General features: G+C 46.5%; 2 protein-coding genes across 2 annotated transcripts; both read right to left on the reverse strand.

Moving 5' to 3' along the window:
- Positions 1–897: 897 nt before the first annotated feature.
- Positions 898–10,518, reverse strand: POU2AF3 (POU class 2 homeobox associating factor 3). The gene is given in 9 exon segments (XM_072953818.1): positions 898–1,529; positions 2,912–3,141; positions 4,540–4,594; positions 8,595–8,689; positions 9,161–9,284; positions 9,287–9,882; positions 9,982–10,231; positions 10,233–10,382; positions 10,384–10,518. Coding segments are annotated over 9 exon segments (2,007 nt in total). The 3' UTR covers positions 898–1,157.
- Positions 10,519–18,865: 8,347 nt separating this feature from the next.
- POU2AF2 (POU class 2 homeobox associating factor 2) lies at positions 18,866–21,762 on the reverse strand. Its single transcript, XM_072954000.1, has 2 exons — positions 21,388–21,762; positions 18,866–20,075 (listed from the first exon to the last, which is right to left on the reverse strand). The coding sequence occupies exons 1-2, from the start codon at positions 21,673–21,675 to the stop codon at positions 19,674–19,676; spliced, it is 690 nt and encodes a 229-aa protein (XP_072810101.1). The 5' UTR covers positions 21,676–21,762; the 3' UTR covers positions 18,866–19,673.
- Between the last annotated feature and the right edge of the window lie 603 nt (positions 21,763–22,365).

The following is a 22,365-nucleotide window of genomic DNA, read 5'->3' on the forward strand; positions in this document are numbered from 1 at the left end:
GCCTACTGAGGGACCTAAAGCAGAAATTCAGAAAGAAAAAGTAGCAAATAATTCGAAGCCTTTTGTTGCATCAGCTGCATGGGAGCTCTCAAGAGAAAGAAGATGAAGTATTGGCCCCCAAATTTTACAAAACAGTAATTTTGGTCATTTCTTGTTTTTAATTCATCTTTGTTGTTGTTGTGTTTGTTTCTGTGTGTGTGTGTGTGGGGGGGAGGTAATTAGGTCTATTTATTTTTAGAGGAGATACCAGGGATTGAACCTAGGACCTCATGCATGCTAAGCATGCACTCTGCCACTTGAGCTATACCCTCCCCCCCTTACAAAACAGGATTTCAGAAATGAAAAGACTTATCTACAGGTTAACATTGCTGTGGAAAAGATGTACTTTTTGGTCAAATGAACCTTTCATGGACTACTGTTAGAGATGAGAAACTCATGATTTTCTTTGTTCGTTTTAAATTTTTTTAGAGGGAGGAATAATTAGGTTTATGTATTTATTTATTTATTTATTTAATGGAGGTACTGGGGATTGAACCCAGGACCTGGTGCACGCTAAGCACACACTCTACCACTGAGCTATACCCTCCCCCACCGAAAAACTCACGATTCATAAATATCTTTCTCTGATGTTGCTCTAAGATGTTAGAGGGGAGGCTGACTTTCCCTCCTTGACAGTTAGAGCTGTGTCTGCCTTCCAGCCCCACAGGAGCCAAGGCACCTCACCACGTTAAGACGGTTTCCAATTCATTAACTAGTGAGAGTAAATACCAAAGTCTAATTCGTGATTTCCGGAATTAGTTGACATGATTCAAAGCAATCGGGAAAAGACTATTGGAAAATTAGAAAAGAAAAGCCAACTTTAAATAATACAAAATTATTTATTGGTTTAAAAAAAAACTGGAATTTGTTCGTTACACAGAAAACTATTGAACGTTCCCTATAAAACCTTTAACGGTAACATACATAGGAGAAGTGGCACTATGACTGCGTGTGAGGACGTCATACTAATGTCTAAATTAGTGTCAGAACATCGAACATGGTGACCTGTAAACTGTGCCTGTGACATCTGGTTAGTAGGTTGCGTAGATCAAGTCGCCATCTCGAGGTGGTAAAAAAAAGATGCAAGTTCGCCATGTCCCAAGTTAATGTAATTTCTATTAACTATAGCAGATGTCCCAGTTGGCTCCCCTCTGATAGAAATCACTGGTGGCTGCTGCTGAGGGAGCGAAGTTCCCATAGTCTGTGCTGGGGTGGGAAAAATACTCTGAAACTCTGAAGGGGTCCAAGTGCTCTGCCTCACAGGAAGCACAGCAGCAGACGGAGGCGGTGGCAGAGGAGAAGGGGTCGCACTGAGTGTGCGAGGGCAGGTGAGGGTAGGAGCAGTCTTCTGAGGAATAGCCACAGTTCCTGGTGTCCAGAGAAGGGGGAGAGTTGTAATTCTCCGGAGCATATGAAGGGAGCTGAGCAGGAGAGTAACTGTAGTCTAAGGATCCAGAGAGTGTGGAGGAATCCGAAGACGATCCTGGGGTCTAGAGAGATGAAAACCAAGGAACAAAAAAAGCTTGATAACTTAGACAGGATTAAAAGAACTGAATAGAGTGGATTTATGAATGCCGAGTAAGAACATTAAGGGAAAAAAAAAAAGAAAGAAAGAAAGAAAAAGAAAAGCACAACAAAACACCCAGCCCAAGTCTGCAGAAGTAATTTTAATTGCTGACTGCGTGATTTCATGACACCACCTTCTGTGTTTACCTATTTCTTTCCCAACAATAAATTGTCTTGCTTCACTGGCTTCCTTTGTTATAAGCATACTTTAGAGGATGCTTTGCTCTTAAACCACAAACTCCCATTGTGCTTCAAGTCACCTGCACCTCAAATCCTGCTCTGTGCCACATTATGAGCTGCAGGTGGCACTGTGGATGTTCCTCCACACCCTTGACTGTGGAGAACAAGGTGAACAGGCACAGGTAGAACCGGGATCTTCACTGAGCCAGCGCCTGGGAGACTCCAAGACTAGAAACTACTGCTATGGTCACCAAAGTCTTGTCCCCGGCTTCCTCCTGAGCAGGTCTACAATCGTTACTGAAAAAGCCTACCTTGGAAGCTGGAAGAGAACTGGATGATCGGGGCCCTGTATGCACATCCTGTGGGTTTAATTTCCTATCCCCCTAAAATTTAGTCAGATACGTACCCAGACTTTTGACAAACCAAAAGAAAAAAGTATTTACATTAGAAAATTCACTTTTTAAGGTTTAAAAAAATATATATATATATATGAGTATCTAAAAGACATCTTCAACCATTGGTATCTACTAATGGAAATTTTACTCCATTTTAAGTGATAACACATTTTCAGATATTTAAGGTCCATGAAGAACAATGAGTTCAAATGTTTTCAACTATTAGGGATTCATTTCTTTACCCACCATCTCAGACCCAAGTAAGTTCTTGTGCTTATATCAGATCAAGACAACTAGTCAGCAGAGCCGATTCAGTGTTAAAGTAAAACCGAAAATACTTTTATCAGGTGACAGTTTGTACTGCATCAACACAACCTTAGTTCCATTTTCTAGAACTCAAAAATCCAAGGGCCATTGTTTAAATCACTGATTGCCAGTGAGTAGATGCCTGAACTTTACAGTTTGAAAACATTAAGTGACTATTGCTGGGAAACCTCTTTTTATTGCCACACACCAACGTACTTGGGAGTAGCCGACTTGGGAAATCATAATTACGTGTTTTTGCCTTTCAATGTGTGGCTATTTTTAACTCCATTGAGTTTTAAATGGTTCTTTGCTTGTTTCCTGGATGATTTCCTTGTTGATATGGTTTGTATATCTCACGAGATGATGCAAACTCTCTGCCCGACAGCAAGCAATCATAGGTTTTGTAAAGGACTGAGATAAATTACCAGGCTCTGGTTAAAGCAGAAAGGGGCAGCCTGGAAGCTGTCTGGGAAATAGTGTGGAGTACTTTGCATGGAATTGAGCGAAGGGTCCGGGTGTGTCTCTGACTGAAGGTAGGAATCAAAGATCTGGTCGAGGCAGTTTGGGTTTTCTTCACAAGAAACACAACTGGAAAATTCTTGGGGCTGGAAATAATTGGGCGTGGAGGGAACTGGTTCAGGCTCAAAATACAGTCCTGGAAGAAAAAGGAAAAGAGAGGTTTTTGTTTAACAATTGCACTTACAGATTTGAGTGGAGTTCTACTCTATGTTCTGATATTTACGATACTTAGGGGAAAAGGGGGCTTATGAAGTTCTAAAACCAAAGAAAATAGGCAAGCAATTTGGATTTTTCAGTTGCCTTAGCTAATTCAAGTCCCCGTGAAATAAACCTAGTTAATTATCTAGAAACTGGCTATAAGGGTGGCTAAGACAAAGGAAAAGAATAGTGATCCGGCCTCTGTCCGACAGTCAAATAATAGCTCAAACTTCCACCTTCCACTTTCTGTAAAAGCATCAATGCCCAGCCCCTATCTGCAGTCCCAGTGAACCCCAGCTCTCAGAAGTAACTTCCAGAGTGGTTTGAGGCTTTAAGAAAACTTCCAAAAGTGAAGGATGGGAAAGAACTCTCTTGACCTAGGGTTAATGCTTTCCTAAACTTTTCACACTTACTCAGTAACTTAATTTTTGAGGAATATTATAAATGGCAACGCAAAGCATGAATATGGAGACCGAGAACGCAGAGTACAAGTTAGTACTACTTGTTTCATATTATCAAAAGCAAGGATGTTATGTCAACCTGATCGTGGAATTAATGCCTGTTGTTAATGTCAAACAGGAATCGTTCTAAACACATGACACCTTTTCCATTTTAAAATTAAGAGGCCCCATTTCTGAGTATTACCCTTAAATGCACAAAGAAGACAGGTTTCAAGTATGTCCTTCAGAGGGACGACAGAACACAGGAGGTTTTGAAGTCTTGAGGCTCCTTTAAGATTTAAGTTAAAGTGGCACGTTCGGTGGGGAGCTCCCAGGAGCACAGGTTTCCTCACATAAGACCTCTTTAATCTCTCAGCTGTTGAGTGGCATAGGTAGGAGTGTTTATGTAATAGACTTATTTGTAATGGGCTGAGAAAACTTGCACCTGTTGGAACTGCTTTCTGGGAAGAGAGAAAGGAAAGGGGAAGGAAGCCCCTGTCAGCTGGGAGCTAAAGGAAACCAGAGCCGAGGCATTATTCTAGGGCCTTGGGATGTCTGTATCCATCTAATAGTGCCCTAACAAAGATAACAGCTTTCTGAAAACAGGTTTCTGATCTCTTAATCCAGTTTGGTTACCTGGAGGTGAGGACCTGGAACAAAAGTGAAGAGTAAGCTTTGGGACAGAGCAGACAGTTCCAAAGTGAGGACACAGTTTTGCACTTGTTTCCCTGCTGGGCTAGTGTTTGGAGTCACTATGCCTTTTTTCACCTTCTGATTGGTTGGATTCCAATTAAATGGTGGTGCCTTTCCTAACTCCTGAATCAAGTACTGAAAGACTCTCGAGATGGACTTCTTGGAAGAGTTTTTGAGGGAATCATCGGGTTGGCTGTACTGACCTGCAGGAGATGGTGGGACTGGGTCTGAAAGGTGGACACTGTTGCCTCCGGACAGCTGTCAAAGCGAGAAAATGACCACAAAGCAAAGTGAAATAAAAGTTCTTTAAAGGGAAAGCTAAGACATTTTGACGTGAACTCTGTTGCCTTCTGCTCTAAGGTAAGCCAGATTTTTTTCTTCTAAAAATCCCTTGCTCTTGTGAGATACAACCAATGCTATATTTTATTCAGGTTCAATTTGTAGTTTTGTTTGGGGATTTTCTTCCCCTAATGTCAGAGTCTCCCACTTACATTGTAAAGGTTATTAATCTTGATAAAAATGAATTTAAATGGTTTTTACAGTACAGAAATGAACAGTTCAAGAAAACTCTGTAAATAATATAGTGTTTTATTAAATCATTTAATTTAAAATTAATAAGGACTAACATTTATTTAGTCTCAACTATCTATAACTTAGTCAGTCATTTTCCTCAGAATTTTCATATACTATCTGGCAGCTTATAGGCTTAGGAATTTGTTTTCCCCCCAAAAACACAATGCCTAACTTTTTGTTAATCCTGGAGAGCTAAAAATATCCACCTGTTCTTACTAGCTATGAAATACTGAAACAGAAAATATTTTCATAAAGTTGTTGTCGGTGAACTAGAGCATATCTATGTTTAGTTAGTGGTTGGTAAATACTTCACCTCTTTGTAGTTTTTTTTTTTACTGTTTTCTGTAAAAGTTGCTTTTTTCACTACTACAGTTAAATACATCAAGTTTATAAGACTGTTCTTTTTAACTTCAAAGTAAAGCAGCCTGTACTTTCCGATTAAGTTGATAATTGTACTAACCGAATAATTTTTTTTTTTTTTTTTTTAGGTTTTGGGTGGTGGCTTTAAAGTTTAAAGGGCCCAGCATTGCTGTGAGAGTCTGTCCTGGGAAGCAGCGCTCACCACACCTCTCTCCTGCCTTCCAGGGTACACTCACTCCTGCACGCCGGACCATGGGGAGCCTGCAGTCAGCCGCTGCTGGAACGGGAGGTGGTGTTAATTTTGAAAACGATCCATGCTGTAATGTCATGAACCAGGAAGCTGGAATCCTTCAGCAGCTCTTTATGCAAATATTTGGCTGCAGCCTGAGCTCAAGCACTTGGAAGGAGTGGGTTTTAAAAACTCGGCTTCATTGTAGAGCTTTCATTAAGCCCGTTCCTCCCCCGAAACGGGCGTTTTAGGCTTCCCAGGTTATCTCCCTCAGGTATGTTTACAATATCTTACTTGATAAAATCTTTCTAGTCCTGGGTTCACTTTACTTTGCTCCAAGAATACAAAGAAAGAGTCCTGTCTCTTAGGTTTTGAACAGCATAAAAATCCACAATCTACCATTTACAAAAATACATAAAGGCTATTTAAAAAATTAATGGTAAAAGAAGAGTAAACTGTATCTTCTGATGTGCACTAACTCAAGTTTCCTTTTACCCTAAAGGTAAAAGAGTTGTGTATGTGTGTATAGGTATGTGTGTAGGGCTGTTGGTAAATTGATCTGGCCGAAGTAAGTTTTAAAATCAAATTTCCAAATCTAGCACGCACATGTTTCTGCTGGCACTGTTTGAGACCCTAATATTTGTTTCAATCTATAACTCCCATTCATGACTGCCTTCTTAAACTTTCAAATTGTGGATACCACTCTGACTTCATAACATACTATGGTAAATTTCTTCTTGCTTTGTATATTTCATTAAGTCTCTCCTTGGCTTAGAGCTTCCCAGAGACATCCTTCAACCACAGAACAAACTGAAGTTCATCTCTGTTAAACCAGAAGCAGGCATATACCATCCCCTGCTACCTGCCCTCCATGCCTCCTCATCAGTAGACTTCACAGCTCTCCTAGAATCCCGACTCCTTCTGATGGTCCCTGGAGAGGGATTTTACATCTGGCTCTTGTAATTAAATCATCTTTGTGTTACACCTCCGTGCCTGTGTGGACCTGGGTGGATATACTCTTCTAGGAAGCAAAGTAGGGTCGGCTTTGCTCTGCATGGTCCTGCAAGGAGGCACTGGTTCAGAAGCTCTGCTTATTTCTTACGGGGGAATCCAGATAAACTTAGATAAGTCAAACTGCTCCAGGGAACAGATACTGGTCAGATACATGAGTGAAATGTTACACTCTTGCTTTTGTTCCAGCAGCTAGGAAACGGGAACAGTGGCCAAACCAACCTGTAAGAGGCCAAGAGTATTAAAATTGCCAGTGTGCAAAGGGGACTTCCCCAAGTGCAGCTGGAGCAGAATTCTACCAGGAATCAAAGCTCCTTAACGAAAGATTACATTTGGTTAGAAACGTCTTGATTTTTTTTTAAATACCACTAGTGTTTGCCAGTTCCCTTGTTTCTGGTTTTATTAATTTTATAATAATCTCTGAACTGAAGAGGTCAGTGGTTGAGGCTACCACCCCTGCTCAGCACAGCTGGATCCACAGAAAGATGAATTTAGGGAGCCAATAGGTGGGAAGTTTTTTTTTTTTTTTAATATTAAGACTAAGAAGACCTTGGTTCTACTTTTTGCTCTACCATTAGTAATTACAAAACATTGAACTTCAGCTGTAATAGAGGCATACAAATCCCTGGTCTACTTACCTGGCTTGGTTGTTGTAAGAACTAAAAGAAATAGTGTGCAAAAGTGCTTTAAAAGAACCACTGGAAAACCCTCTATAACTGGAAGGAAGTTTGATGGTGTTAGCTGAAATTGTACATGTGGAGCTATTGACTTTACATCCAGCAAATGTAAACTTTGTGCTGGTGTGAGCTGGCTGTAATAGGGCAAACTCACACCAGAACTCTAAACTCTGAGCAAAGCGTGTAAATGAACATGACTAACTGGCTTTCAATCCCTGGTTGTAATTTTCTTTTAGCTGCTTTTCCCAAATAGTAATAATGGCAGCTAACATGGCTCGAGCACTTACTAAGTGGAAAGCACTCTTCTAAGTGCTTATGTGCAATAACTTAATTTAATCCTCACAAAATCCCATTGTCTCCAGTTTCAAGATCAGGATAATGAGACATGAGAGACTGAGTAACTTGCTGGAGGAGATACACCATGGAAGAGGTTTGAACCCAGTCCACTGGTTCTAGAATCTGTGTTCACCACTCCTACAGCATCTGCCTTTTCCCACAAAGGCCCGTTTCATGAAGTCGGGCTTTGTACACAAACAGCACCAGACACAAAAACTGTTATGGGACAGATGCCAAAAAGCTGGAGACAGGACCAACCCTAACACTGGCAATACGAACCCCATCCGCCATATCCGATGTCCACACCGAAACCAACCCAAAGGCAACTGCGTGATCAAGGGCTCTCAGCCATGAATCGCTCTCTCTTGGAGGATAACCCCACCTAGTTTATTTGATTCTGCTTCTGCCCTGAGCCCTCTTGGTAATACTCTCTGTTTTAGGATGTCCAAAAGTGGTAGGGTACCCTTATGACTGCTCAGATCAATCTCGTAATAACCTGGAACTGCTTAAGGCTTCATAACATCTTAAGGAGGTGGTTCTATATTCCAAGGTGTCTCCTCTGAGGCTATAGGGCCCCTTTCAGCTGGGGAATTTCAGTGCCTGGTGATTCACAGATCAATGACCTCGGAGGCTGGATTTCAGAAGAATGAGGAAGGACAGGACATGTTCCATGGAGAGTCTCTCCTTGAAAGGCTCCCTAACATGAAGCTTCTGGGAGAGATTTTCTTTGCATGTGTGAGGGCACATACACTGTCTTCCTACAGAATAGCAGCCTACCTACTGCTGGCTGCTCCTTTCCCTGCACTGGACCAACACGCCCGTATACTCAACTATGATCAGTGAGGGATGGGATCCCCCAAATCCTGAGCCCCACAACATGCCCCAGCTGTTCTTTGTGGCTTCTGGTGGTGAACTAGGATGAAGGGTGGTGGGTACAGAAATGATAAGAACAGCTGAGGAAGGCCAGGTCGAGGGTGGTGACTGGGGCCTACGGTGGCCCCCTACACCTTCCCAGACACAGGGCTGAATGAGCTGAACACGAGCTGGGAGGAAGTGAAGGGTTCATGCTTACGGTTCCCCCTGAGGCTGCCTGGTGTGCCCTTCTCTGCTGCAGCAGCTCCTTCACCGTGATCTTCACCCGGACACCTTGATACACCTTAGGTTTTTCTGGGGAAAGCGAGCTGAGTCAGTGGTCAAGTGTGAGATCTGGGTCTCAAGCTGGGGTTGTGGGGGTCTTTGTAAATTATGGCACCGAAGCCAGGCCTCTGGGTCTGGATAATGCAAAGAGGCTGCTAAAGGACATGTGGGAGAGAAACCCACATTTCTCAAAGTCGAGAGGATGAAAAGAGACTGTGGGCAGGTTTCAGGGCCCAGTGGAAACAGAACATATGGAAGTCTGGGGCGACGCACCCCAGGCCGGGCCTGAACCCAAGACCAGTAGCAGACAGGTTTTTCTGCTCAGGAATGTGGAGGCCAGTCCAGGGGAGCTCACCTCTCGGCTAAGTTAGGGGAACCCGGGGTTTTGGCCTGGGAGAGGGTGCTATGCACCTGGGGAGGGGCCGGGCGCCGCTGCAGCTGACCTAGCCCACCCCACCCTGGTGGAAGTTCTGAGGCCCTTTCTTCTCCGCCAGGCCAGACCTGGTTCCTGGGGGAGGCTCAGACCTCTACGTGCCCTGGGTGCGGAATCCAGCCCAGGGGCAAGCACTGGACAGATGGCGTTTGGCCAGCCTTGTCCTTGGGCCGGTGAGGGGCCCACTAGACTGACCCCAGTAAAGGCACCAGGCCCGAGATCTCCCTCCCTCCGGTCTCTTTCTTCTGCCTCCTCTCCCTCGCCCCCTTTCTCCGCCTTTCCCGCTCTCCATCTTTCCCTCCTCCCTCCTTGGGCCCGGCTCCTGCTCGCCCCTCTTCCCGTCTCTCCCCACCCCCTCCCTCTCTGGCGCAGGCTTTTCTCGGCGGCGCCCGGAGACTCCGAGTCGAGTCCGCGCAGCGAGAGCTCCAGGGAGGTGTGCAGGGCGGCCGAGGACAGCGCTCTCGGCGGGGAGGCCGCCCCCGGAAGGGGCCGCCCCCGGGGCTGGCGGGGCCGGGCTGCCCGGCTCGCGGGAGAGGCCGGGCGCGCCCCAGGGGTCGGCGGGGAGGGCGTCCTGCGCGCCGGGAGCGGGGGCAGCCGCGGAGCCGCGGTGAGTAGGTCGGGCCGCGCGGGCGTTCGCGGGCGACGGGGTGGCCGCGGGAGCCCGGCGCGACTCGGGCCCTGACCTCGACCCGGGAGTGAGCGCGGGGGAGCCGCAAGGGGAGGGGCGGGCTGCGCGATCGCCTGGGCTCCTGGAGCGACAGTGGCGGGCCGCCAGCGCCTCGCCTGGTCACTGCGGAGACCGCAGCAGAACGGCAGGGACCCCCCGGGCCGCGACCCGGGACCTAGGGATCTCCCCGGGAACGGAGATCGCGCTGCTCGGTGCCCAGACCCAGAGAATCCCGCGCCTGGCCCGCAGGACCCGGGCCGCGCCCTCTCTCCGCGGTCCAGCGTCTCTCCGCGACTTCCTCGCGGAGCCCACGGCCCCGCGGGCAGCGGGTGCGGCCCCGGATCGCACGGGGGCTGCCACGGCTCAGCTCCGCGCGGCCGGAGCGCCCGGCTCCCTTCCCGGGCTCACCGTGAGCCTCTAGCTCCCCCCGCCGCCGCCGCCGCTGGGCGCGCAGAGTCCGCGCCGCGAAGTCCCAGGGTCACAGCTGTGGCCAAGCGAGAGGGGGCTGGTGGACTGGGGTACGCGGACGGCCTCAGCGGCCAACTCGGCCTCTGGGCCTCTGCCCTCGGGAGCAGGCGCCAAGTGGGAGCGGCCACCGCGTGCCCCGTGCCCTCTCGGGATCCCCCGGCTCAGACTTGCATGCCCTGACTTTGTGCCTCTCTGTTCCATGCAGGAAAAGACGTGGGAATGCACCTGGATACAAACGCCCCTCGCCCGCGTGACCCTTCCCCAAGGAGAAGCAGCCGAGTTACCCGACATCGTGGACAGCAGAGGCTGGGCCGGTGGCTGGATGCTGCAGCTGCAGGGACTCAGCGCCTAGGAGGGGCTCCTGTGCAGGGACAGAAGCAGAGATGCAACATTTTTAAAGTTTCACAAAGCATCCAGCTGCACCCAGGTTCCTGGAGCAGGAGACAAACAGAATTAATGTTTTATACCTTCGGGTATAGGTTTGAGTTTTTTCCCCCTCATGCCAAGTATTTAAAACCTCTAGAAACCCATGATTTGACAATCAATGATTGCGCGATACTTTCAATTTGAATATTCAAAGGCTTAACAAAATGGACTATCTTCTGCAGAAATCCTGCACACAGGCACCCCACAGAGAGTCCACAGAAACAGGGAGTGAGACCCCTTTGGGTCCTGGCCCTTGCTTTTATGGTATTTTGAGCATTTTGCCCACCTTCCCCCAGACAGAGCAGGAGTCCTCAAAGATGCTCTGTATTTCTGCCTCAAAGGCAGCTCCAGGAGCCTGGGGTGACTCAGGCTGCCCTTCGTGACCACCTGAGCCAGGCTAGCAGGGCTGACTGATTCCCACCTCCCCAGTCTCCATTTTAAGGGAAAATCTCTGATTTTAGGGGAGTGAATATGGCAGCTGGTGGGTCTGGCCCTGCAAGGAGTCACTCAGGGCCGCCGGTTGCAGGCCAGAGGCCTGCAGAGGCCTTAGTTCTGCGCCTCGTGTGCTTCCGGCCCCGCCTGGCCACGTGCTGGCTTCCCTCCCCTTTCTTCCGCTCTCTGCTGGGGCTCCAGACACTGGGGTTTTAGTACAGGATCCCTGCCCACTAAGACCCTTTGCTCCTCCCCACGGAGCTGGGGATGCCTGTGGGGCCTCACCCTCTAGCGAGTTTCTGAGGCTGGTGTTTTGTCACTATGAAGTCCCCATTTCTCTGCTCTTTTTCCCTCTGGAGCCACCCCTGCCTTTTTGCTGCAGGAGCATGTGCTGAGAAAGGTTGGTAAGCTGACTCCTGCTCGTTTTAGCTAAAAGGATGTGGATTTGTGTTCAGGCCTTCACACTTTGGATGAGAGGTGGGAGGGGTTTGAAGTCAGGCTGCGCCCTCAGTCCAGGCCTGCACCCCTCACAGATGACCTGGGATTGTGCTGGGTTATGTTCTCCAAGCACCTGCTGCACCTCTTCTGTATGATTTGGAAGCTTGAGCAGGCAGGAGTGGTCCAGAGAGGGAGTGGGTGCCGGGCCAGATCCTCTCATGGCCCCCAAGGGCAGGGGCAGCACCAGAAAATGAAGAGGCAGGGTGGGGTTCCCTTCCCAGATAAGCCAAGTCATTCCCATGTTGCCAGGCCAGATGCAGATGATAGGCCCCTGTTCTTTGTTCCCTGAGTTCTCTGAGATGCAAAAAGTAGAGTTGAGCCCCACATTCAGAAGAATACCTGAATGCCCTGGAATGTGTCCGATGCAGGATGGAGCACACAGAGACGGGAGAAATGGGCTCTCTGGGAATGCCAGGACACCAGAGTCTCTGACTGATCAGCATTGCTTGGCAACTGAAGCCACATCTCTGGATGAGGGGAACAGGGCTGGGAACACTTGAGGTGGCACGTGGCAGGAGATGTGAGGTGTGTTTGTCCCCAGCCCAGCTGGAATCTGTCAACTTCTGCAGCCTCTTTCTTCAAAGGCACTGGGCCTGTGTCCTGAGTTTCCCTGACAGACCTTAGGACCAGACTCTTGAGGAGAGGAAGGACTCCGGGAGTTCAGAGAGCCCCTGTGTCCTTTCTCCCTGCCCTGCTGTGCACGGACACCGCTCCTTCTGAAGGAACAGTGGGCAGAAGAGCACAGAATTAAGGAGGGGCTCTTGTTCTCCTAACTTTTCCATAACTTCTTTACTCTTCTCGCCTCCTTTTTGTTCTATCTTATTTTTTAGTTTGCTTTTAAAAACCTTCCTCTTTACCCTTTGGCCTTTCTGTTAATTTTTTGCCAAGTTTCTTTCTCTTTCTCTTCTTGTCATTACTTCCCTCCATTTCTCACCTGCATTGCTGTTTTTCTTCCCAGCTTTCTACATGTAGTGGGGATGGACAGGGATGGCAGGAGGCCACTGAGTTAGTTCCCTTGGCAACATCATTGAAATTGATGCTGCTGATTGGCTGCCCTTTGGAGAAGGTGGCAGGGCAGGGTGAGAGATGAGCTCCTTAGAAGTCACGGGGTCTGTAGGGACAGCATAGACTTCTTTGTCCCTTCCCTCCAGCAGCCTCTGCCAAACCAGGGCAGCAGTTCTGGGGGCTTCTGTGTCAGCCCCCACCACTGGGATGGCTGTTCCAGTGCTGTTGCTAGCCAGCGGCTTCAGAACCTGTGTTTCCTTAGTCCCGAGCCTTGTTTTGAGAAAGAAGCCCCCCCCCCCCCGCCCAGTTTTTAGCACAACATGAAGGAGTTTGGTTCCTGCTGTTTGTATAATTGCAAGGCCCCAGCACAGGTATTTAAGAACCAAATGCCACGCTTGTGGGTATGAGGGCGGATCCTCCTAAACTGCTTTCTGTGAATCCTCCTTATGGCTCTACAAGTGTCATGAGGCCTGAGAGCCCATAGAATGGGATGTTCCTCACAGACTTTTAAAAGTTTGTGTTTTATTGTTTACTGCATGTCAGGTACAGTATTGTATAGCCTCCCCATTTTGCAGATGAGAAAACAGGCTCAGAGGGAAGAGCAGCTGCACCAAGATGACTGCGCACACACATGGCAGGATTGGGAATCGAATGCCGATAAACCTGATATTAAACCCTTACTCTTAACTGTCATTGTTGTCTTCCTGATCTTTTATAGCGGATGTTTTCAAACATGTTTTGTTTTTAATGAAGTATAGTCGGTTTACAGTGTTGTGCTAATTTCTGGTGTACAGCATAGTGTTTCAGTTATATGTATATATAAAACTTTTTTGACTTCAACCCACACTAAGAAATTCATTTGACATGTTCACATACTAAATCTATAACAATATTTATATGTTTACAAAGCAAACTTGTCAGGGAACAATGCATACCTATGTACATGAGGCATTCTGAACTGTTCTGTTCCATCTTTTCCATCTCATTCTATTTATGGAGAATTTATGTTGGCTGGGAGTCACTAAGATAATGTAATGACCCACTAATGCGTTGCGACTAACATTGGGAAATATTGCCTGTGAGACTTGCAAACCCACTGGTCAGTGTTGTGCTCCGGGACGAGGTGTGCTGGCTACTCTACTGTTTGGGTGTGTCAGGAGGCTAAGACAGGGCAGCTTACCGATTGGAGGGTGGTCTGTAAACATGGGTCACCGGAACCAAACAGAGAAGAGACTGGCTGGGGGTGGGGAGCAATTCATTATGCTAATGACAGTTTGTACTTCTCCGACTGGGAACTCTTCTTTCTTGGGGGGGGCATTGTCACTTCCAGGGTGTCTGCCTATAGTTCCTGATCATCTCTTGGGGGTTTTAATAAAAGTCTGAAAGAAAATATGGGCTTTTAATATAGGCTCACTTGCTTCAAACTATCACGTGGAGTTCTGATTTTGGGATGTTGGGATTTTTGAGGGGCTGAGACAGACTTAGGGTGCTTTTTCCAACATCCCTGTTGGTGGTCGTCTGGTCCCAGGCTCCCTCCACTGCCTGGCTGAGCAGCCAGCCCATCAATGAGTGTGGAGGAAATGGAAGCTCACTGTTTGTCAGGCAGCCTGTTCCACTGTTGGACGGCTTTGAATAGAATGATAACGGTTGAGCCCAAATCCAGTGAGGTCTATTAGTTGAGCACCGTCTACGTCCCAGGCATGGTATCAAGCACCAGGAATACAAAGACAGATAAGCCCTGCTTTCTGTCACCAACTGCTTGGTGAGAAACACGGAAGACCTGTTCTCCCGCGTCACACCACTGCTCCTCCATCGTGGGTTTGTTTGGTTCATTCATTGGTTCTTTCATTCATCCATTCAACAAGCAGATACTGCTTATCTGCTCTGACCAGGCCCAGTGCTAAGCCTGAAGAAGTTATTGTGCCCCCTTCCACCCCCACCACAAGCCTTTTCTTTTGGGGGTTCACCATCTGTAGTTTCTCTAGTTCTTTGGGTATTATAGTATTTCAGATCTCTGGGCCACTGAGCTCAGAAACCCTTTCGTTTGTCTTTGACCTTCTTAAAGTCCCTTAACATCAGAATCATGGGAATAGAACTCATTTCCTTTTAAAGCTTTAAACTGAATATTTAAACTGAAATTTTTTGGCAGGCTTTTGTATGCAAATGACACTGCAGAGCCTTATAATTTTCCCCCAAAGTAGGAGGTTTTATTAAGTTAGACACATTAGACTCATGAATATGAAAAGACTTTCAGTATAAGGAAAAAAGGGAGTTTATTCCCTACAAATTTGACTACAGCTCTACATTCTTCTTATTAATGCAAACTTCTTTTGTCATTTTGACTGGGGGACACTGTTACCAAACCTTGTGGGAAATATCAAGTTCCAAAAATTTGAAGGAAACAAGTACTTACTGGGCGCACTGTGAATGTTTGGTTCGTATGAAAATGACTAGGAAAACTATTAGATGATGGCATTTAATGACCTGTGGTAAATCCATCTCCTCCAATAAAACGTGTTCAGAGATTTTACTTTAAGTGGCTTCCCTGGGGAATGAGCACTTGATAGTTGATCGTTTAAATAAGGATGATGCCATCAGATGCTGCTTGAAAAGTCTTTTACTTAAAATATTTCTATGATGCAAGTTTTAAGGCATACAAAAACATAAGGATTTCTGTGATGAAAGTCTTTGAATATATTATCAAGCTTAAGAAATAAGTGATCTTTCCTTTATGAGTAAACTATTAAGACTTAAACTTCTGGATTTTTCTACTCGAGATACTTGATTAGGAGAGGAGGTTAGCAGGAGTGGCTATCAATTTTCCTAATTTGAAGAGCTAATTTTTAGATATTATTTGTTTTGTACACATTTTTTCCCCCTTTTGGAACTGGTACTTGGGTTTTTTTTTGTTTTTTGTTGCTATTTTCCTTTTGGCTTGTAATATACTGACAATGAAATTGCATATTGCAAATCCACACATGTTATTTATCAGAGATTATGATTAGAGGACACTTTTCTATCAGAGATCAAATATAACACAGTGTCATCATTTACAAGTAATTACAGAAGATTTTCTTCTTATTTATAACCTGATCTTATTTATTTAACCTGATCTTTGGGAATTCTAATTCCTGATCTATTTGTCATAATTGTTTTAATCACACCAGAGGTAATACCAAACATTGACTTTTATTCATAAGACTTCTTAGCAATATATTATAGTTTACGTAGATACTAAGTGACTATATAAACATTTTTCTGTGCTACTTCAAAGTTTCAGTAATTTTCCTTCTAAAAGACATTTGAAAAGTAAAATGAATCATCATACATATTTTACCACTAAAGCTGTCTCCAACTCTCAGGATTTGCAAAAACTATGACTATGTTAAATACTAAACATGCTGAAATCTTTCTTGTGCATCAGAAATGTCACCCACAGTGTGAGAGTCTAAATAGTTATTCATCTTCGTGGTATAATCTTCACTCAATTTAACAAAGATTTACTGAGCACCTACAGCATGCTGGGCACTAAGCCAGGTGCTTAGGACACAGAACTGAGACAGCCAGGAGTCCTGCCCTTGATGAGTCTAGTTAGAGAATCTTGTTTTGCCAGGATGTACGGTTTTGCATTTAAGCTCTTGAACATCAATAGTTATCGAATATAGTGTTTAAGGTGAACAGTGAAATATTGTTTTGACTGAGAGGATACCTTGGATAGAACCCAATGACAGGGCATAAAGAAAGAGTATCATTTTGTTATGTAACGTAACTTAAACCTTGGACATCAATTGTTATTTTAGTTCATTAAATATAATTGATGCTTTATTTCTTATGAATGTATTATTTAGATTTACATATTAAAATGGATCACAAAGATACTAGTAATACCTTTATATATGTATACATATATATGTATGTAAATATATATTCACTATTGGGGTGAGTCATTCTTTTCCCTTTGTGGAGTTTTTTGTAGCACACTTTGGAAGCCTTCCCCTACCACAAGAGTGCCATCATGTTGTATTGTTAACTGATAATATGGTGCTCATTTAAGAGTATTTATTAAATACACAAGGTAAAGCTATGATTTTTCTCCTCTCATTCTTTGAAGTTTGTGTAACACTGTAAGAGAAATACAGACGTTTTCAACCACATACTATCATGTCTGTTTCCAGTGATTTATGGGACGACTGCCTGTATTGTAGCTTTTGCACGGGCAAGCTTTGCTTTCCACCGTTTGTGGACATGGTCATCTGGGTAGCTTTCTTTAACTCGGACTTGACATCACCATCTCTGCTCATGTTAAACCTTAAAAGACCTGAGAGAGATGGCCGTTTTAAACCTGAGCTCTTACCTTTTCTCCGGCTTCCCCAGGAAAGCTGTGAGCCTGAGCAGAGCAGGTTTAAGGAAGGAGCGGGAGAGGAGAATGTGTTTTTTTTTTTTTAATGCTGGCATTGTGCATTATTACAACAAAGTGCGGTTAGTCCCTGGCAAGCAGTAGGAAATAGAGAGTACTTGAATGAGAAATGAGATAGGGAAATAGAATTAATTTCCTTGTCATAAGGTTGTAGTTTGGTTTCACTTTTTAACAAAGTATTGTAAATTCCCAGAACAACAACACAGAACCAAATTAAAATATGTGCAATGTATGACTGGGATATTGTGCTTCATACCAGAGAAACACACATTGTAATTGACTGTACTTCAATAAACTATATATATACAATGTAGCAACACGTTGTCCAGCTAAATAGAACTCTTAAAAATCATTTATAGTTTAGAGTTACCAGCACCGCTCCCCACTGCTCCTGCCCCTTTACACCAGAGGACTGGGATGGCTACTAGACAGACTATGGACCTATGTATGTCTCCTTTTTTTTTATAAACTAAATTTGTCAAACACTTTGAAAGGGCCTGGATGCTCTGAGAAGAAGGTAGCTACCACTGGTTACTGAGCTTTACTTACCTGAGAGCCAGCACATCCTCAGGCTGTGACAAGATGGACACAATAGGTGAGCAGATAGCAACAAACTTAGAGAAATAAGCATGCCTACGTTTAGTGTTATAATCAAACAAAAGGTAAAGATATACGAACACGTACGTATGATTTACACAACTCTTAGTGTTGTGTGTCACTTAGTAACACATTATTATACATTTTATACAACCAGTCTAGAAAAGTGACTTTGCAACTCTTCCTTGTGAAGGCCCCTGAAAGCAGAGAGAGGGCCCGATCTCTTCTTTCTGATTTGGGGACTGCCATCCAGGTGGTTGTGAGGCTGGATGACGGATGACACTGCAAAGCATCCTAGCAGTCGGGACTAAGGGCTCAAGTCTCATCAGACTGAAGACAAGCAGCTCTCTCTCCTCCACGGTAGACGCTGCCCCCTTCCATTGAGGAGCTAATATTGAGCAAAGCCAAGTCAGCCTGTAAAAGGGAGCCGTGGGAGGGAAGGAGCAGGCAGGGGACCTGGGAGAGTGCAGCCCAGCCCTGCAGACCACCAGTCCTCCTTGGTCTGCTTCTCCAGGGCTGTCCTCCCTGGAAGGAGCTGAGGGGTGCGAGGAAGCCTCTTATTCAAGTATTCCCTGTGAGCACGCCACAAATTAGGAGTGTGTTTGCTTAACCAGACTATACCCTTGAAGGCCTGGAAAAGAAAGAATATTAATTACTCACTTCTAAATGTGAATTAATACCCCTGTTTGACTTTCTAGACTCCTATCTAGAGCATGGGACACTGTCACAGGGGATGTAATGGAGACTGAATTGAGGGGTTTTGGGGCCTCCAGAAGATGGAGAGAAAAAGACTGGGTCACAGGGGGACTCACGGGGTCAGAAAAATGTGATCAAGGGAATAAAGAACATAAGGTGGTATAAAATAAGAGGAAGATCGTGGGTATAACGTCTGAGCCTTGACTCAAGCTTTGCAAAGTCAAAGTGTGTGCAAGACATTTATGATGGGCTCAGCCTGCAGACAGGCACACTGCTTGGTAGGAATTACTGTGGGAAGTTAATTGGCGAAGGAATCCACACCAATCAAACTTACACGAGACAGATTGATGCTTTGGATGTCAGTTTCTTCATTTATACACAGTTAAGAACTATACATTTCTGACCAATGAACAACCAACAAGGTCTTACTTCAAAGAGAAGAGGCTGTGTGTGTGTACACTTGACAAAATGTCCTTCTCCAAAGCCCCTTTGCTTCTTGGTGTTCTGTGGTCTGTCATTTCTTGCCGACAGCCCAGTCCTGCTCTCTGTGTTTTCCTTACAAGGCATGCATTCTTACTTGATCGTGGAATGTTCATTTTATTCATGTACTCTGATAACTGTAGGTTTATTCCATCAGAGAGACAATCTCTAGCTTAATTAAGTCTGCCATTGATCAAAGAAAGCTTTTGGCCTCTGTTGTTTGTTGGATTAGCCTAAGTATTGGACACCCTGGGCTTTAGGGCAGTCAAAATTATGAATTTATGAAGCTGTAGGGTCCTGACTTCGTCCTATTTTAAAGACAATAAAGCATTTATATGTGGCGCCATATTTGTTACTTGCAAGTTATTATTTGTTACTTATTATTTGCAAGTTACCGTAAGGAGAGAAATGTATATAGTGCTTCACGCTTTAAAGCCACGTGGTATAAAATGAGTTTAGTTTTATATGCTCTAATCTGTATTATAGCCTATACATTCTCTTTCACAGAAGAACACCCACAGTTCAGAACTAAGAAAAATTGGACAGGAAAATCGGTATGTTTTATGATCTGCGTAAAGTTTTTAATGTAGTTTAAGATAAAAATATCAGTGCTAAAATGATAGGTACTTGAAAGCAAACAGAAGATTCAGAATGCAGTGACTTACTAAGCTTCCCCAGAGATCTTACTGTCAGGTTTTCTAGCTAGAATTTACATTGTGGTGTGTTTCAGTGGAGGGATGGTGGGGAGAATCCCAAATAAAGGCCACCATCCATTAACAAAAGGCAGCGTGATGGCTTATCCTGAAAATCCCATTTTCGCCAAGCGGCCACACCACAACAATCCGTGAATACAGAAACCAACTTAAAGAAATGTACAGAAGTCCTCTGGTGCCCTTCAGTAAGCTCTGCGGCACTCGTACGCCCCCCAGGTCAGGCTTCCATCTTCTTTGGTCCATGGAGAAGGGTCCTGGAGGGCAGAGGTGTCTGCCCCCTCGTCTGGGGAGAAGGGCCCCACCTTGGGTGGTGGGTCATTGGACATCGTCATGAAAGAGGTGAAGGGGTAGGGGGCCGGGGTGGGGTACCCCTGCGTGTGGTACAGATCCTCCAGTGCGTGCAGTGAGTAGGGCTGAACCCCAGCCAGGGGGGCCCCCCAGCTCGAGCTCCGGTGCTGGGCGGTGCTCCCCAACTCCAGCTGGGAGAGGCAGCTCGTGCTGGGGGCCAGGCTCTGCAGGGCGTCGGCTGGCACGGGGTCTGGCTGGCTGAGGCCTTCCGGCACTGTCTGTTCCCACGAGTCCCTCTGAGGAGGATGGAAAGATCACTGAGGTTAGTCATCAGGTGGCAGTCTGATGGGGACAGATTTCCTTCCCAACGTGGGGTGCTGCTGGCCCATGGTTTCTAGAGCAGACTGGGTGTCCTCCCTCTGCTGTCCGAAGCCTCCTTGCCAGGCAGCTTTCCCCTCTGGTGTGTGAAGTGAAAGTTTTAGTTCCTGTCTTAATTTAGAATTAGATTTATCTCTATCTCTCCATGTCTACCTACCTACCTACCTACCTATCGAGTCCATTCCCTAGAAGACAATATTAAATGAATAAAACATGAAAATAATAAACCGAACATTTAGACGACATTTCATCATTCACTCCTGGAAGGGGTAAGCCTCTAAACTGCTCAGTGGGCTTCTAAGCCAACTAGGAAGGCTACCCTGCCCTCAGTGAGCAGAGGTAGGAGCCTCGCAGGCTGGGAGCTGGGAAGATTTGGGCTTGGTTCATGGCTGGGCCACTTACCGCCTTTCTGACTCTGAGTACCTCAGTTTGTTCATCTGTAAAATGGGGCTTTAGTAACTATATCCTTAATTGTTGCAAATATTAAATGATCATATAAGTTACTGGCTGGCGTAGATACTCAGTAATGTTAATTACCACTCTCCCAAGTCCTGTTTTGTCTAAAATCCCATCTTCAGAGATTCATTCCTTTGTGGTTAAGGGCTTTACAGTTTTGTATAAGAAAGTTATTAGTATTCTTCTTTATGAACTCACCTCACGAAAGACTGAGAGAGAACAAGAAGAGGTTAGAAATCTGGGGGGTCCGGGAGGAGAGGCGAGGGGGGAGGGACGGGGGGAAGGGGAGATGGGGGAGGGGCGGTGGGGAGAAGTGAGGGGGAGGGGCGGGGAGGTGGGGGTAGGAGAGGTGGGGAGGTTAGGGGGTCGGAGGAGAGAGGCATCCAGATGCACCTGCCCTGGCTGACAGTCTAGCTGTGTCTGAGAGGTGACTTCATGGTTCTTCCTTTACGTGCAGGACGAGAGATGGGGAAGCATCTGGTAACATCGTTAGCGTACTAATAAAATGGATATAAATCCTATTTGATTAGTCGTCCCCGCCTACACGTCTGGCTCGAGCCTCCTGCGGCCTTGGCGGGCACGGATCTTCCAGGAAGGCTCCCCGGGCGAGGGTCCCGGCGGAGCGGCGGGTCCTGCCACCTCCGGGGCAGCGCGAGCCGCCGCGGGGGTCTCCAGGGCAGGCACCCTCGGCCTCGGCCCGGCTGGCTGCCGGGGGAGCCCCGATCTCAGTCACCGCACCCCACCCCCACACCAAGCCTCCGCCTCCTCTCTCACCAGCACGAAGTGCGCGGACTCGCCGGGGAAGGGCGGCGGCAGCAGCGGCGGCAGGGCCGAGGCGCCGAACAGGGCGCCGCCGCCGGGGCTCAGGGCGGCGGGCCGGTGGTCCCCGCAGGGCTCCGGGAAGCCGGGGTCCAGGAGCGCCGCGTGGCCCTGCCCTGCCGCGGGCTCGCAGGCGAAGGGCTTCGCCACGCCCGGGCTGCAGGCGTCGCTGGCAAACTGCTTAGTGCTGTGGAAGTCCGAGTCCGACAGGAAGGACCTCCGGACGCCGTAGTAACCGGACATCACCGGCGAACCTGCTGCCAGGGGAAAGACACAGCGGCCAGGACTTCCTCAGAGGAGCTCAAGGCGGCTCTGCTGCAGCCGAGCCCCTCCACGTGTGAAACGGCGTATCTAACGCAGGCCCGACTCCGAGGCCAACGGATAAATAGATGCATGTCTGGAGGAGCGTTAAATACAGCGACGTTACCTCCTTGACCTGCGCCAGCCCCAATAACTGACAGGTTTAAAGCCTGCTCTGCCTTTGAGATGAGTTCACTTTAGAAGATGCACTAGCTGTTCAGCCAGTCTCAGACTTGTACTTTTGCTGTGCACTTTCTCCGTGCCAGAAGGAACTGGGCTTAAAGAGATACAATATGAATCCCTTAGCATTTACATTTTATTTAACGAAGCATCTTTTTCACAGTTTCTGAGTTCTGACCCCACAGACGTAGGACCGTTAACAAGAGGCTGCGTCTGGGACATGGTATCTGAGATTCGGTATCTCTAGGTAAGGTGAGACTGTGACCTCACCCCAAATCAGAGGCAGATTGTATTCTTCTATTTCTTTGTATACTGACCTTTAACACCGTGTCTTGTACCTCGCAGGCACCAGAAATGGTCTGCTTGCTTTGTTTCTGTGAAGCCACGTTTGAGGATCACAGAAAATGTGTTTTCTGGCTATGATGAGTCTGGTGTTGTTTGATGCCCTCTCGT

The sequence above is a fragment of the Vicugna pacos genome, chromosome 33, assembly GCF_048564905.1.
Source record: "Vicugna pacos chromosome 33, VicPac4, whole genome shotgun sequence".
Classification (NCBI taxonomy): Eukaryota; Metazoa; Chordata; class Mammalia; order Artiodactyla; family Camelidae; genus Vicugna; species Vicugna pacos.